The 16,042-nt window shown below is 40.4% G+C and overlaps 1 protein-coding gene across 3 annotated transcripts in view; it reads left to right on the forward strand.

Annotated features, from left to right (window-relative positions):
* Positions 1–15,612, forward strand: part of gjc1 (gap junction protein gamma 1) — a 46,457-nt gene extending 30,845 nt beyond the window's left edge. For 2 of the 3 annotated variants that reach the window (XM_085454789.1, XM_085454788.1), the window contains one exon: positions 11,581–15,612. In XM_085454789.1, the coding sequence (XP_085310915.1) occupies positions 11,635–13,092 (1,458 nt within the window). In that variant the 5' untranslated portion in view covers positions 11,581–11,634 and the 3' untranslated portion in view covers positions 13,093–15,612. Of the gene's footprint in view, positions 1–5,230; positions 5,419–11,580 lie in introns of those variants that run through there. The other variant, XM_085454790.1, reaches the window with a different exon arrangement.
* Positions 15,613–16,042: the final 430 nt, after the last annotated feature.

Genomic DNA, 16,042 nt, shown 5'->3' on the forward strand with positions numbered 1-16,042 from the left:
CCTTACCTACACGTGAGACTAATGTAGTAAAACAGAGAAAATAAGATCCCGCCACATTTATTGACAATGCATAAGATTAGAATTTAGGGAATTTTAAGGTTCTCCGTTTGCATTTTATTCTAAAAATCTAAACATGAATTAGAAACTCAAAGAAACTCGATCACTGAAGCACACACAAGCAGTCAGACCAGCCTCTCCTCTTTTTATTAGAACGTCAGAAAAAAAATGACAATTTATTCCTTGTTTGGTATTTTTTGTTTGTTTGTTTACATAAATAAAAACATTTCCACTACTAATTGATGTGGAAACGGCATTAACGTGGAAAAAAAAAATAACTAAAATGAAATGTCAAACTTTCAAAATTTCTTTGAGGATGATCTCCTTAAATGTTTCCCTCCTGTTTAAACATCTGTGTGTCAGTGTGTCATCTCAAATTTCTGTTTGTTGATTCATATGTTTACAGCAACAGCCTGCCTCCACTCTGTGAGGTGTTCAACCCACCATTGAAGAGCTTAATTTGACGGCTGGCATTTGAAAAATTGTGGTACTTTAATTTGGTAAAATTACGACAGTCTTGAGAAAGTTTACCATCAGGAAGTCATCGATCAAATTTAACTTTCTTGTTTAAACTTGGAAATTCCACACTGCATATGCAAATGGGTCCAAAACACTCCACACATCTTGTACAATTTTTTCATAAAGCTAAACTTTTTGATGAAACCCATATTTTAAGATGACTCGGCTGTCTTGGGCTTCATGCATATTAATAGCTACTCATCAGTAGTGTTGTCGAATTTCCCAGAGGAACCCACCCGAGGGATTAATAAAATTCTATCTTATCTTATCTTATCTCATCATTCTACGGCTCTGAAAGAGAGTTCTTTAATGGCCCGGGTGGAAGTATGTTGCAAAAATACAGACAAGAAGCCAAATGACAACTTTGTCGCTTAAGCCTCTTCTTTAAGTGCTTCACTGTTTACATGGACGATACACAGTAAAATGAGCCAAATTAGTTTGGTTTATGCAAGCCGAGTGAGGGATTATGGGTGTTAAGCGGTCCCAATCTCCTCAATCCATCTATGAGCAGCCTGTGTTATGACGTGCTCATATATACACATTTTCTGAAGGCTGCTCATATGCGCTCAGAATATAAAATGCACACAGAAGACTTAGAAGAACCCAGTGTTGATGACTTGCCTCAAATGCTAAGCAGTGAAACTGTTGATTGTTTGCTTTGGTGCTGTATGGAAAATGAAAGGCTTTTCCTTTGCAGTATGACAAGATCTGCATGTTATCTAGCAGCACGCATGACTACTGCATATATATGCAAGCATATGCATGTGTGACACAGATGTTTGCAGTTCAAAAAAAAGGCATGTTATTATGGATGGTTTTTGCACATGCTATTGGTGTTAACAAATTCTGGTTTCTAGTTTACTCTTATTTGAGTAATTGTATAGTGTGCTTCACATAGGGTGCAAATGGAATTGCATTAAGGATCTCTTGATTTGATTTGTGTACTCACCTTACAGTATAATGTGTCATGCTGAGAGACGTTGTTGTCAATGTGGTGCTATTTAAGTAAATACTGAAATTAAAACGAAAAACTGTGGACAAGGGAAGCAGTTAAAGACAGTCAAAGTTTGTGGCCTTCACAGAGGGCAACCAGAGTTGAACTGGGGACATGTTGAGCTGCAGTCATATGCTGTAACCCACAGCTAAACCCCTCTGCGTGGCAAACTAGCACTGACAGTAACATGGAGTATGTCCATTTCATGTCAGCAGGGAAAAGAATGAAACCATCTCTCCCCCTCAATGTCTGTGTAATCACACAAACACAGATGGTATTTCAACAGAATGACTTACTGTGTATTACTTGAATGCTAAAGTTTGTCACATAGTCTGATTAGAAGTAGCTGTAAATCACGATAAGCGTGCTTAAAAAACTATCACAAATTTGACTTAGCTCCAGTTAAGGACTTGGGTGTTCATTCCCATCATTACTCTGAACTTCAGCATCAGCACCATCATTAAAAACAACTCAAATGAATTGACATCAAAGGAAAGAATGTTCCCAGAGTTACTGCCAACATTAAAAAAGACTCACACATAGGAAGGAAACTTGGCAAAAAAACATTTTTAACCAAAGCTGTGGCTTTTGAGCGACATGATATGAATTTAAAGAAGAATTATACTCTGTGCTTTCTCAGCGTATGATCTGTGAAATTCGGCGATAGGAATTGGTCCGCTCAAAGGAGAGCGATAAGAAAAGAGGCTGCGATAGCGTGCAGTCCTAATTTGAGCAACCACCACTGGTGAGTGGATTTGGACAATATCAGACGAACATCTTTTATTGTTCGTAGCGTGCATGATTATGACTCATGAGGAAGCGAGGGGAGGGGAAAGAGGGAAGGAGTGAGGAGGGCATGTGGACGCTGGAAGAGATGGAGGATTATGATTGAGTCTTCATGCTTCTGAAAGCACCAACTAAAGTCCATAAACGTTGGCAATAAATGTTCATGTTTTATGTTTCCCAACCTTCAATCGAGAGTACACTTTGTTCTTTCATTGTTGCCCATATGATGTTGGGAAGGGATGGTGTGAGTGTGTGTGTAGTTATCCACTGACAATAACTGACTAAACCTTTGGGTCTGAAAAGTAAACACAAGTGAAGTGAAAAGCCTGTATGTGGAAACACTGGGAACTTCATTTAGTGTACCCACTTCATTAGATACTCTTTATCTTCTTGTTAATGCAAATATCCAATCAGCTGATCATATGTTGTAAACATAGTCAAAACCTGCTGAAGTTCAAACCAAGCATCAGAATTAGGAGGAGATGTGATTTAAGTGTCTTACTAGGAAGGCAACAGTAACTCAAATAAACACTACTGACAAGCAAAGTATTGAGTATTGTATAGTATACATACTAAATTGAGTATTGTTTAAATAGCACAGCCTACCTGAATGTTATTGCTGATCATGTCCATCCTGTGAACATAACAATGAGTTTATTGTGATCAAATGACCCACACAGTAACAAGATCTCCATCCAGCACTGTGGAATATCATGGAATAAGAGATTTGCATCGTGGATGTGCAGCCGACATATCGGAAGGATCTGCATCGTGTTTTATTTCAATATTAGGCCAGTTTTGAAGACAAAAGGGGGTCCTAACTGGTGCTAGCAACATATAGTGAATATAAAAAATAGTTTAGTGTGCGTCTACATTAGTTGTCCATGTCTATGGGTTAGTTTATGCTGGGGGAAAAAAATCGAACAAACAAAAACCCCACAAAGAAACAAAAGAACAAGTTCATGTAAAGTTATTGTTTTGATTGTTGTCTTTATTTTTATTTTTTTATTGATTATATTCATAGTTTAGTAAGTGTTATGTTTTCTTCTCTTTTCTTCTGTCCTGGTGAAATCTGCAGCATTTAACATTCAGTTTTTATGGTGCTTTATAAACAGAGCGTTACTTCTGTTTTCGTCTTTTTCGTCTTCTCCTTCTTCTTCTAAATATAGAGCAAATGAAGCATGTTATAAGTCTGTAGAAGAGGGAATTAGTGTAAGTGTGAGACATGCTTACCTCTTTTGCCTCTCCTTTGCCTTTGTTCTGAAAGGTCACATAGAATAAACATGTAAAGCCTGTTTTAGTAGCTGTAGCAGCAAGTAGTACTTATGGCTTAAGGGTATAGTCAGTACTGTCACAGTTACTAATTATATGAGATTGGACATCCAAACCAGGCAGCACGGTGGCACGGTGGTTAGCACTGTTGCCGCACAGCAAGAGTTCAATTCCAACATCAGGCCGGGGTCTTTCTGTGTGGAGTTTGTATGTTCTCCCCGTGTTTGCGTGGGTTCTCTCCGGGTACTCCGGCTTCCTCCCACTGTCCAAAGACATGCAACTTGTGGGAATAGGTTAATTGGATAATCCAAATTGCCACTAGGTGTGAATGTGCGAGTGAATGTGAGTGTGAATGGTTGTCTGTCCCTATGTGTTAGCCCTGCGACAGACTGGCGACCTGTCCAGGGTGTACCCTGCCTCTTGCCCAATGACAGCTGGGATAGGCTTCAGCGTCCCCCGCGACCCTGAAAAGGACAAGCAGAAGCGAATGGATGGATGGATGGACATCCAAACCTCCCATGTCATGAACAGCTGACAGTGAACTGGCTAAACAACAACAGCTGGTTAAGCTGTTTTGCATTATTGTACTAACCAAAATAAAAATTTCCCCCTGATAAAGAGTTTAATTACATCCTCACAACGTATGAGACTTTATTTACCATGTGTCCATGAGTGCAACAATGTTAGACCCACTTCAAAGAAAGTTTGAATAACAACAACTAACAGCAGCTAACTCCAGATGCTAACAGCAGTGGCAAAAGCAGTAGCGCTTATTGACATTGACAAGTTCAGGATATCTTCAACAGCTCATCTCAGTATCGCTGTCATCACATAGAAGTTAGCTTCACTAACTCTTCCACTTGTATTAGTGTCCTTTTACAAAGTTTTACTGCCTCTTCCTGATTAAATAGACATGGATTCATATTGACAGCTGAATTAAACGGTGGATTGACATCCGCTGTAGCTTGGATTATGCACTTGAATTGGGAGGGTTAAGAAAAACGAATTCAGTTGACAGCAGTGAGGTTTCACATACTGTAACCTTCAATATAGAGATTAAATATCCTGTAGATATACAAACACATTAGTCATTTCAACATTCAGCTTTGTTTTTCTCAGTTCAGTTAAAGCAGACAGCACAACTTGTGGCCCTTAAACAATGCTGCAAAAGCACAAAGAGCTCTAATTACAAACCTACCTTTAGATTTGCTGAAATCCTCCTCATGTCCTGCTTCTCTCCAGTGGCTAGAGGTCTCACAAAATCAGTGAGTTGAGAATTATTTACCTCCAAAAGCCCTCCTATGTTTTGACTGTCTGTCAGTCCTAGACCTCCCCCCCTCCTTTACCCCTCCAAGGGGTATTAACCCCCCCACCACCACCACCACCTCTTCCTCATCATCACCACACATACAAACACACCCCCACCCCCAACCATGACCCAGTTTGGAGGGGATGAGGGGGGTAAGTGAGGACCATTGTGTGAGTACCACAGGGAGAGAGGCAAGATGCTCTGCCTCTCTCATTCCTCTCCCTTTCAGGAAGGACTCACACTTGGTTAAGCACACACACTGAGACTCTTCATAAGAGAACGTCCAGAAAGCCGAGTGTTTTGTTGTGAGGTTTTTGTTGTCGAAATGCCGCTTTTGATTTTAGGTTAGGTTTGTTTGATGTCAGGCGAGGTTAAGAGCCTGTAAAGGAGACTATAAGTGAGACGAGGAGATAGAGATGAGCGGGCCTCATGTTGAGAGACAAAGGACACAGTACCTGGCATCCGGGAGAGAAGGAGTAGAGTGAGTATGCTGCTTCATCACTTTACTTTGCTCCTTGTGTTGTTTTTTATAAAATTTCCAAGTATTTTTTTAATCTGAAACGATGTCAGGTTGCCTGACCAAAGATCCAGTATTTCCAAAACGAGACAGCAGATGAATGACTTCCTGAACTTGTTTGTAATCTTCTGGAGAACTTACATTACTATTTCTAACAGCGTAAGGCACAGATGCACGTGGAGAGGCTGCTCCTGCCTCAGAGATTCTTCCTGTAACATATGGAACTAGTTTTCCGTTGTGTTCCTTCCCTTCGGAAACTATTAATGAGGGATTTTTTCTTTTTTTGCCACAAACGCAGAGAGGCATGCTTCTTGAAAACCCGCCTCTTATATGTAAAATGAAAAGGACTTAATTTAAGCAACGAGCTCCTCATTTTGAGATCTCCTTATAGGCCGGGGTCCATGACCATTTTTCTTTTTTTAAAAAACTGTCAGCAGTTTCTGTTTTTATCTCTCACTACTGAGATTGATTTGAATTCCTTTATCTTTTCTGCTGCACGTTTTATGAACCAGAGGCCCAAATCGGGGTGCAGTGCCTACTTAACTCTTTGGAATTCATAGTTTATTTGTGTTTCATGGCTGCCCACATTGATCACTCTGCAAGTAAGTTTGATGTCTGTTTGTATGTGTGTGTCTGTGTAGAAACATGAACCATAGAATCTGAAAATAGATGTTAATTATAGTGTTCAAAACCATTTGTCATTGAACCTAATGCTAAGTCACTCTTGATGTGCATGATTTTAATCACTTGAGAGAATTTTTTAAACAGAGTTACTGCTCAGGAAAAACAGAAGATAGTCAGAAAATGTTGGTAAGAATTTCCTTTTTAGCTATGCTGGATTTTTGGATGATTTGAAACACAGTACAGAAAATCCCTTTTCTATTTAATCCACACATTTGCCAGCTGTCAGTCCTCTACTGAAGCTGTAGACATTAAGATTTATTGTAATTATTATATCATGATATAGTTGTTATCTTTTAGTCAAACTGCAGATTCACAAAGCAGAAGCAGAAGCTAATGACCTTGTTGTGACTTAAATTTGGTGGTTTTATGTTCGGGTCTTATTGCTACAAAACAGCCATGATTAAACCCAAATATGACGATCCAGGGGGTTATCATGGACAGATGTCTGGCCAGCTACTGCGTGAGCAGATTAGTTTGATCTGTGCCGTCTGCGTAGGACAAGTTGGGACTGTGAAGGGCAACGGTGAAGCCTGAAGATGCCACTGGCAGAACAGAGGGAGAGGGCACTACGGTGCTGACCCCCACACAAGGACAGGCAGAGGAGTTCTGACTCTAGAAGATGCTCTTGGTTTTTCCTCTGATAACTCTGAGGCTTCCTTTTTAATGTTAACAGAACAATCAGCATTTATGGTGAATTGTGGAATAAGACATGTCACTCTCTTGGTATGATATAAAATGCAATAGCAGAAAAGACTAATGACAGGCTACAACACATACACAACTGACTTCACTGTGCCTGAATTCCCATTGCAACGCAAATTAATTATTAGCTGCAGTGTTCATTCTTTGGAAAGAAATATGTCTTTTTTGTGATTAAGCTTTCCAAGGACAGCATATTAAATTTCTGAACACACTACAGCATTTAGAGCACGGGCAGCTTGGAACTCAAGCACTGGAACTCCGCTGATTAAATTCCTGTTAATATAAAAATTGAAAATGTGACTTTATGACAAGCAAGCAGTGCAATTAACTCTTCTCCCAGTGGAATAGTTCTTTTTCTCTTGCTGGTTTGCCTGCCTGTCAGCCACGATATTCTGCTTTAGCAATAACTGCTGAATGTTTATTTTCACTATATGACTTTGTAGATGTGATTTTTATTTGGTGAAAGAAGATAACCCATCAGCTCAACTCTATAAGTACTAAGTACTAGTATTGTACTTGTCTTGTTGGATTTAGTAAGTACTAAATGCAACAAAACCTTGACACGGGGCATTGTTGAAGACAAGTAATATAAATAAAATATAAATAAAATACAGAGGACAAAAAGGGAAGCAGACATAAAGTTTAGGTAGCATTGTTTTCACAACACGTTGCTCACCTAAAACTGCTGCAAAAACAAAATATAATACAGGTTGAAATTATTTAACCTTTTACATTAACATGCTGTGATTGTCAATGTGATAACGCTTCTGGTTAGATACTGAAAAGAAAGAGAAACTTTGTCTGCCACTAACATCTACAGATAGGTCCCAGAAGGCAGTAAAAGTTCAAATGAGGAGTGTTTTAAAGGCAGCAGTCCAACAGCAGATCAGCAGGATCAGGAGCCAAATCAGCGTCGACTGAATAAAACGCTGACAGTGATATTTTTTTTCTTTACAATCACTTTAAAAACACTAAGAGAGATCTAATTGATGATTAGCAGACTAAGAAAATTAATTCCCTGTGGGAAAACAGTCTGTACTTTAATGGCTGTGGACTGACTGATCAATGACCACTACTGTAATTGTACAGGTTTGCTGGTCTGTGAATGAGTACAGTCGGAGTAAAGTGCAATATGTTAATTATGGAAAATGTTCCCAAAAAAATCAATGCAATCGCAATATGCATTTCTAAATATGGTGACCAGTAATAGAGTCATGCATTTATACAAACAGAAACAAATGTATAAATATACGCATTAGTGTGCTTCACTTGATTAAAGTTCAACCAAACGCTAATAAATCTATTAGCTTTACATGCGATCATTAGAGGTTTTTCTTTTCTCTGTTTTACAGTACATTTATTATTCAAACTGCCCTGAAACGTAGCAAAAAACCATTAGACATTCAGTCCTTCTTGTCAGGGTAGTACATAAAGTATAAAATAAACCTATGCAAAACATGATATATATGTAATTTAAGTACAGCGTTCAATATTTAAATGCACAACTTGCTCCAAAAATACTCCAAGTTAGTGTGTGCCAAGTCACAGGCAGGAAACTGAGGGGGCCTTTGAACTTGTAAGTGTGTCTGCTTGTCTGTCGGTCTACATACTATATCTGGATATGAGTCTCTGTGGATCCTGCAGGAGAAGAGTTAGTGACTGAGGGGATCCCTGCGGTGACGCTCACTGTAACTGTCTGTTTGATTCAGTACGTAAGGGCTGTGATGTGGAGTTTTCAACCCCCGAGAAGTGATCGTGTTAACTTCTGACCTTGTACTTCAGCGTGGCTCCGATATATCAAAGAGAGACTGATATATCTGTGTTTGTTGACCTGTGATTACACAGCCATGACCTTTTCGCAGATGGCTGTGGAGCCATTGATCCTGACTGTGATTCACTTTCAAAGCTCATTAGTTGAAAATTGCTGTGTTTACACTGGAGGGGATTTCCTTGTGACTCTTACCATTTTTAACTTTTGAACTAGAGTCTGCTGTGCTTTTTGGCGTTTTCTTGTGTGACATGATTTCCACCAATTTGCTGTTCATTCTTCATATCAAAATTTTTGACAGAAAGTCTGCCTGTTGTGTCTGCACGGTGCTATTCGGGAGGCTGACTCACCTCGGTAACTTAATGCACAGAGTCAGCTTCTTACCCCTAACTGCCCCACTAGCTCCTGAAGACGTAAATTGGATGAGAAAGCAAAATGCCAGGTTATATGCAACTAAGGTAGCAGGAGGATTAAAAACAGGCAGCTATGTGCCTGGATCAGAGCATCTCTCCTGGTCAGGGTGAAGCTTTTCAATTCCTGGTGCAAAAATTACCTAAGGACTTAACACGGGTGAACAAGGGCCCATCAAAGGACATAGTGAAGTTCCTCTATTACTTGTGGATTTTCAATGATTGTTTTAACCTAAGCCTTAAGCTAAATGCATAAAAGGGTTGTCATGCATGTTTTACAAACCTACAGAACATTTTTTTAATCTTTTTTTGTATCTATAATTGAAAACTATGGTGGGTTAACTATATTATCAGTATGTTTGGATAAAAGGGTGCAGTATTGCTTTATCAGCTATAATGCTTAACCAGTAACACAATTTTTAACAGATGAATAACATAGCAAAGTAGAAAAACAGCTGCAGAAACCAAAATTGTTTTATATATCAGTCTGTGCTCTGATATAGATGTACTCACCTCTGCTCTGGAATTTGGGTATTTCACCACCTGAGTCAGTAGGAGTTAACTCTGTTTTAGAGCCAATTGAGGAAGTGCAGTTTTGGGCTTCATTCGCTAAATTTCTTTAACCACATGATTAGAATAGACCAAATAGAGCTTATATCAGATATCGGGGAAAAAAAGATTTGCAAATACAAGCCAGTAAATTAAATAATAAATAAAGCAAGCTTGCAGTTCAAGTGTCTGGGATCTGTAAAATTCAAAATAAATCAGCTCCATGACTAAACAAGTCAAAGTAGTGCTGGACCATAATGCATATTACTCCCAGGAGCTGTAAAGTGACCGCATATCAAAAATTACTGTGTGAATAACACCCCAAATCAGCAGTACCTGTTAGGTGAAGAGGTCACAGCAGAAAAGGTAAAAAATATAGCAAAAGGTCCGATGTGAAAATACCAGTACCATAAAATAAGAAGTAGAAAAGTAAAGAAAGTAGACAGAGAGAAAAGATAGAGTAAGATAGATAGAATAGCCTTATTTATTCAAACTTTCACCTCTGTGGTTGCTTTTTTGTCTGTGGAACTGGATATTATTAGCTAAAGGACAACTGTGCAGAAGAATTATGTAAAGAAATGCTGTGATGTAATGCAGGAACAGTCAGACAGAGCTCCACGATGAAAGGACACTGTTATGACTCTTTGTGCTTATGGCAACCTCTTGCTCCGCTCCGGCCATGTGCTGCTTACTCATATTTGTTGCTCACATACTCTTAGAGTTGGCGCTCTTTCAAGGACTTCAATGCTTACTCTAACTGCAAAAACACTCTCAGAAGGAGCTGTTGTGCACTCACGTGTTGGTAATACGCACACCGGAGCGTACTCACACAGAGGATTCCTGACATTTACCTCCTGTGTCTCAGGCATGCCCTTATATGGTCAGAATGATCAATACTTACGACATGTTTTATCACAAGCCTTCTTCCAAACATTCCCGCCCTCTTGACTCCTACTGGAGACACAAAGCAGAGGGCTGGGAGCTCATGCGTCTCTGCTATAGCTACATTTTCTCTCTTAATGTAGCTCATTTGAACTAAGCTCTCAACCTGCTTGGTAAGGATATCGTCCCTGGAAGCCCTTTAAAGCCCAAACTAAGCTCGTATTCATGCCTGGATTTTCCTCTCAGTCAAGCTGACAATAAGCCATGCGCTACTGTGGCTTCATAAGGGGGAAAGTTCTGTGGAGGTGCCACACTCATCCCCCAAAGCCACCCTCAGGGACAGCAGTGTTTGGGTTCAGCTCCACTGCCTGAGATAATGTGGGTCTGCTGTCTGAAATCCCGCTCCAGTGGCTTGTGCCTGGCCACCTGCTGGTTCTGCTGGTGAGGATGGACAGCCTGGAGCCCAGACCTAACCTACATAGGCAACATGTCTCTATCCCTGAACTGCACATGCACACATGCAGCAGAGTAGAGTTCAATTCCAGTTAATACAATCCTGAAAACTGCACCTCATACAGAAGAAGGCTCACTAAGAGGATTTATTTCTTCTGAAAGAGATAGGCTGTTAAATAAAGTGTGTGTGTATTTGGTGATAGCAAATTCCCTATTTGGATTATTTCAGCTCCTTCTCAGTGCTGTTTGATGGTATTTTTTTTAATACTGAGATCCTCTTTCCACCCTGTTTGGTCTGCTAATTCTCTAAAAAGCCCAAAGTTGACAGCAACCTCACTGTGGCACTGAGCTAAAATCAGTGGGCTTGCATTTGAAATGTATAGAGCAACAGATCAAATTAAGAACTTAGTGACTCCGTGAGATCAGAGGGGAACATTCATTTTAATTAAGGCAATTATTATGTCACACCCTTAACCATCTTGCTGCTAAACTTGCAGGGCTAATGCTATTTCTGCATGAATTAAAGTCTTATTAATATTTGGACAAAAGTGACTAAATGCTTTGATCGTGTTTTGAAATGTTGGTGATACTCGTGTGGAGGCATTTACTGTCAGCTCACTGTACCTTCCTTGTTTCACTCTTGTCTTGACACTTTTTCTCTTTCTTTACTTTCTCCAGAGTCTGTGAACAGGTGAGAGAGGGACACTGTCTGCCCCACTGTCCAGCGACACCATGAGCTGGAGCTTCCTCACGCGGCTGCTGGAGGAGATCCACAACCACTCCACCTTCGTGGGGAAGCTGTGGCTCACCGTGCTCATCGTCTTCCGCATTGTTCTTACTGCCGTTGGGGGAGAGTCCATCTACTACGACGAACAGAGCAAGTTTGTTTGCAACTCAGGCCAGCCAGGCTGTGAGAATGTCTGCTATGATGCCTTCGCCCCTCTGTCTCACGTCCGCTTTTGGGTCTTCCAGATTATCTTGGTGGCAATGCCTTCTCTCATGTACATGGGCTATGCTGTCAACAGAATTGCACGATTAGATGAAGCCAAAGGAGGAGCTGGATCTGTTGCTGTTAGGACAGGAGGAGGGGGCTACACGCACAGAAAACCTAGGAAAATGTGCTTTGGAGCAAGACAGCACCGAGGCATTGAGGAGACAGAGGAAGACCAGGAGGATGATCCAATGATCTATGAGGTGCCGGAGATCGAGCCCCCAAAAAGGCCACGGGACCCACTGCAGCCCACACCCAGACCCAAAATCCGACATGATGGGCGTAAGCGAATCCGAGATGAAGGGCTAATGCGGGTCTATGTTTTGCAGCTGGTGACTCGTACGGTGTTGGAGGCTGGTTTCCTTACAGGCCAGTATTTGCTGTATGGTTTCCGTGTGATGCCCATATTTGTGTGCTCAGGGAAACCTTGTCCACACAGTGTTGATTGCTTTGTGTCGAGGCCTACAGAGAAGACCATTTTCCTGCGCATCATGTATGGTGTCACTGTCCTTTGCCTCACACTCAATGTTTGGGAAATGCTCCATTTGGGCATTGGTTCCATTTGTGACATTCTTCGCCGTCGCCGCTGCCCACCTCAGGAGGATGAGTACCAGCTGGGCCTGTTGGGTACCAGTGGGGGTGTGGAGGGCTCAGTAGGGGCAGCAGGTCCTGAGGCAGGTTCTGAGGGAGGCGTAGGAGGAGATGGTGCTGCCGATTATGTTGGCTACCCCTTCTCGTGGAACACCCCGTCAGCTCCACCTGGTTACAACATTGTTGTGAAGCCAGAACAGATGCCCTACACAGATCTTAGCAACGCTAAGATGGCATGCAAACAGAACAGGGCTAACATTGCCCAGGAGGAGCAGCAGCAGTTTGGCAGCAATGAGGACAATTTCCCCACTGGAGGAGAGGCCCGTGTAGCCCTGAACAAAGACATGATCCAGCAGGCTCATGAGCAACTGGAGGCAGCTATCCAGGCCTACAGTCAGCAGCACCGGGCAGAGGAGCAGCTTGGGGACAACCAGGATGACAAGCCCCAAAGTAACATTATCCAGGCCCAACCTCAGCCACAACCCCAGCCTCAGAAAGAGCGCAAGCATAGATTTAAGCATGGGAAAGGCGGGAGCAGTGGAGGTGGAAGCAGCAGCAACAGTAGCAGCAGCAAATCAGGAGAGGGCAAGCCCTCTGTATGGATTTAACCCCAGAAACAGTGACCCGTATTGAAAACATGTAAATATTGGAGACTGGATGATGAGCTGTTGCAATGTTACTTGGATATTTAAACACCATTATGCCTTACAGAATCCTGCAAGCTGGAGAAGATGCGTGTTTGCGTATAATGGTGTGTAAAGAAAAAAAAAGAGAGAAAAAAACATGTGATATTGCAGCTGACAAATTGTTTTGTCTGGGTAATCACTGTTTAACTTGAAACATCACACCAACACAAACTATGTTAGGCTACAGTCTGTCGTTTACATGTGTCGTTCTTCTCAAGTCCCAAAGCAGATTATTGACCTCTGTTTTCTTCCCGTTCACCCTTTCAGGAGAATCCCAGGATCATAATGTGTTCTCTTGCAAAATTAGACTGATTCCAAATTTCGATGATCACAATGTAAATGCAATAAAATGATGCATGATTCCATGGTGCCGCCCAAAGGATTGGCTTTATAGTGCAGTGAGAAGATCAGCTTCCTGAAGGTTGTGTCCTGTCACTCATGTTCCATGTCTGCTTCATTAATAATGTTATATTGCTGTGACTTTGCATTTGACCGTGTGTTTGTAAATGTTTGTTGTGTATTTTTTGATAACAGTAGTACACCAGCTGCTACAGAAACCTATGAGTACAGCTGGTGGATTTTTATCCAGTCTACATCTGAAATTATCTGTGAAAAAATAAATAATAAGGTGCAGAAGCAATCCAGATTTTATAGTTTATTCTTAAATATCTCATTTTCTCCTTATGGCTTTTCATGGCTCAGTACCATCGTTCCTCTATCTGCCTTGTGTTTGGCTGCCCCCTGGTGGTGTCTTCAATGGGGCTTGATACTGAGGAGAAGATACCAGTTGCCAATGCTACCTGCATCCAGCAACACCTTAACCAGCTGTAATGTTCCTTTTCTATTGACAATACTTGTGTCACTTATGTCTTCCCAGTGCTACAAGTCCAGTGTTAGATGCACAAGGCTGCAATATTACAACATTGTAATGGAAAAGGTTTAAAGCCATTACTATAACACAGTGAGACCAAACACTGTCTGTGTGATGCAAGTTGTCAGTGCCAAGATTTTATGCTAGGCTGCCACGAAGCCTGGTTGTTTGTAGCTTTGGAATACTGTGGCCATGCTACTCCACTTGTGGAAATATGCCTATGTGAGACCAACCCTTTTGTAAAAGTCATTTTTCTTTTTTTTTCCTTCTTTTTTTGTACAACAGTATGTCTTGCATTTTTTCATATGGGATTTAAAATGATAAAACTTCAAAATGGAGTCAAATTTTATGTTCCAGACAGTGTTTTATATGAAAACACTCTGTTTTTCAATTAAAGTTTTGTTTTGTTTTGTAAAATAAATAAACAAAAAACAAGATCTTTTGAAAATGAATTAGCTGTATGAATATTTATGTTTATTGTGATTTAAATTGCCTTCTAATTGTAAAGAAAATGTTAAATAGGACATAGTATATTTTTATAATATGTTAACTACAGTGACTTAAAGAAGTAAAGAAAAAACAGTCTTTTCCTTGTATGTTGCCGTATCAGTATTTAATGTATGTAAAAAAAAACCTCTGGGCTGTATTTTAATAAACAGTGTCACTCCTTTTTCAACACTGGTCTGAGATCTGCTGAACACCGTTGTGGGTCATTGAATCCAAGTGCCAAGTAATTCAAATAATTCGAGCTCCACAGTAGCTTCCCAAACAAGCTGTATGAAGGCAGGAGGAAAAACAATTAAAAAAGAAAGTAAATAAAGCTGATTTAATACATTTCATGTTAAAAGTCTACAATTCTCTCAGTAAACATTAAATGAGTTAAACAAAGCATCACTCGTGAAGCAGTGGCTGAACACATAGCTTTCTAAATATGGAATACAGTGCAGCAGAGTGCTTGAAAAACCTTTTTGGATTGTTCACCACTGGGCTCCACATGTCTATTCATCAAGCCCAGCCATCATTAGACAGACATAAGTCACCCGAGGCAATCCAACCAGCCTTACCCAAAGCAGTGATTGGCTTGTCTGAAGCGACCCTAATCCCAAAGAGCCATAGGTGATTTACTGAGAATTTGCCGGTCCCTGTCAGTCTTTTCCCTACAAGGCATATCAACCCTCATTACATTCTTCTCCAGTAAGCAAAGTTTCTCCACTGCTGCTGTTTTTTTGAGAGAAGGCAATAAGATCCAGCAGGGACCACAAGAGGGCGACATCCTGTTAAATAAATGACATCTTCAGGAGTGAATGAGAGCGAGTAAAGGCCAATCTGTTAGAGTGCCACGAGGGTACTCAGCGACCCCATCTGCTTAGATCTTGATGACTGCCCGCTTGTGTTTATATATTCAAAACATCTCCAAGTTGTATTGTTGAGAAACTGAGAAATTTGGCCAGCTATCCAGGTCAAAAGAACTACCCTGTGGCACATTTGTGTGTTTGGCATGACCTGTTTTCTATTCTGTGCTGAGTGACTGGAGAAAAAAAATAGAATACTAAAACAGAAAGTGTTCACAAATGGAGTTTATGCATATATATATATATATATATATATATATATATATATACATAATCCAAATACATATAGATTGCTTTAAAAAACCTCCTATTATATCTTGTCACATCACTGTGCCAATTCATGTTAATGAAAAATAGTAGCAGTATGAAGCATTTTAACAATTAAAATGATTAACGATATATATCAGTATAAATCTGGGATCATAAATAATCCCACTTGGTCACTTGAGGGTTAAAAATACTAAATTAACTTGAATGACAGTGGCTGGATTGGCAGTACTGGCAAAATGATGAGGTGCGGGTATTTATACTCAAACATTTTATGACATAATGTAGTGAGAGAAAGATTTTGCAGTTAAAGACAATAGAAATTCCAGGAAACATAAACACACCTTGTGATTTTCAAGAAACTTTAAGGCTGAAAGACTCT

Source organism: Copadichromis virginalis, linkage group LG4, assembly GCF_057382275.1.
Source record: "Copadichromis virginalis isolate Kocher_CV1m ecotype Utaka linkage group LG4, C_Virginalis_male_GT1.1, whole genome shotgun sequence".
Taxonomy (NCBI): domain Eukaryota; kingdom Metazoa; phylum Chordata; class Actinopteri; order Cichliformes; family Cichlidae; genus Copadichromis; species Copadichromis virginalis.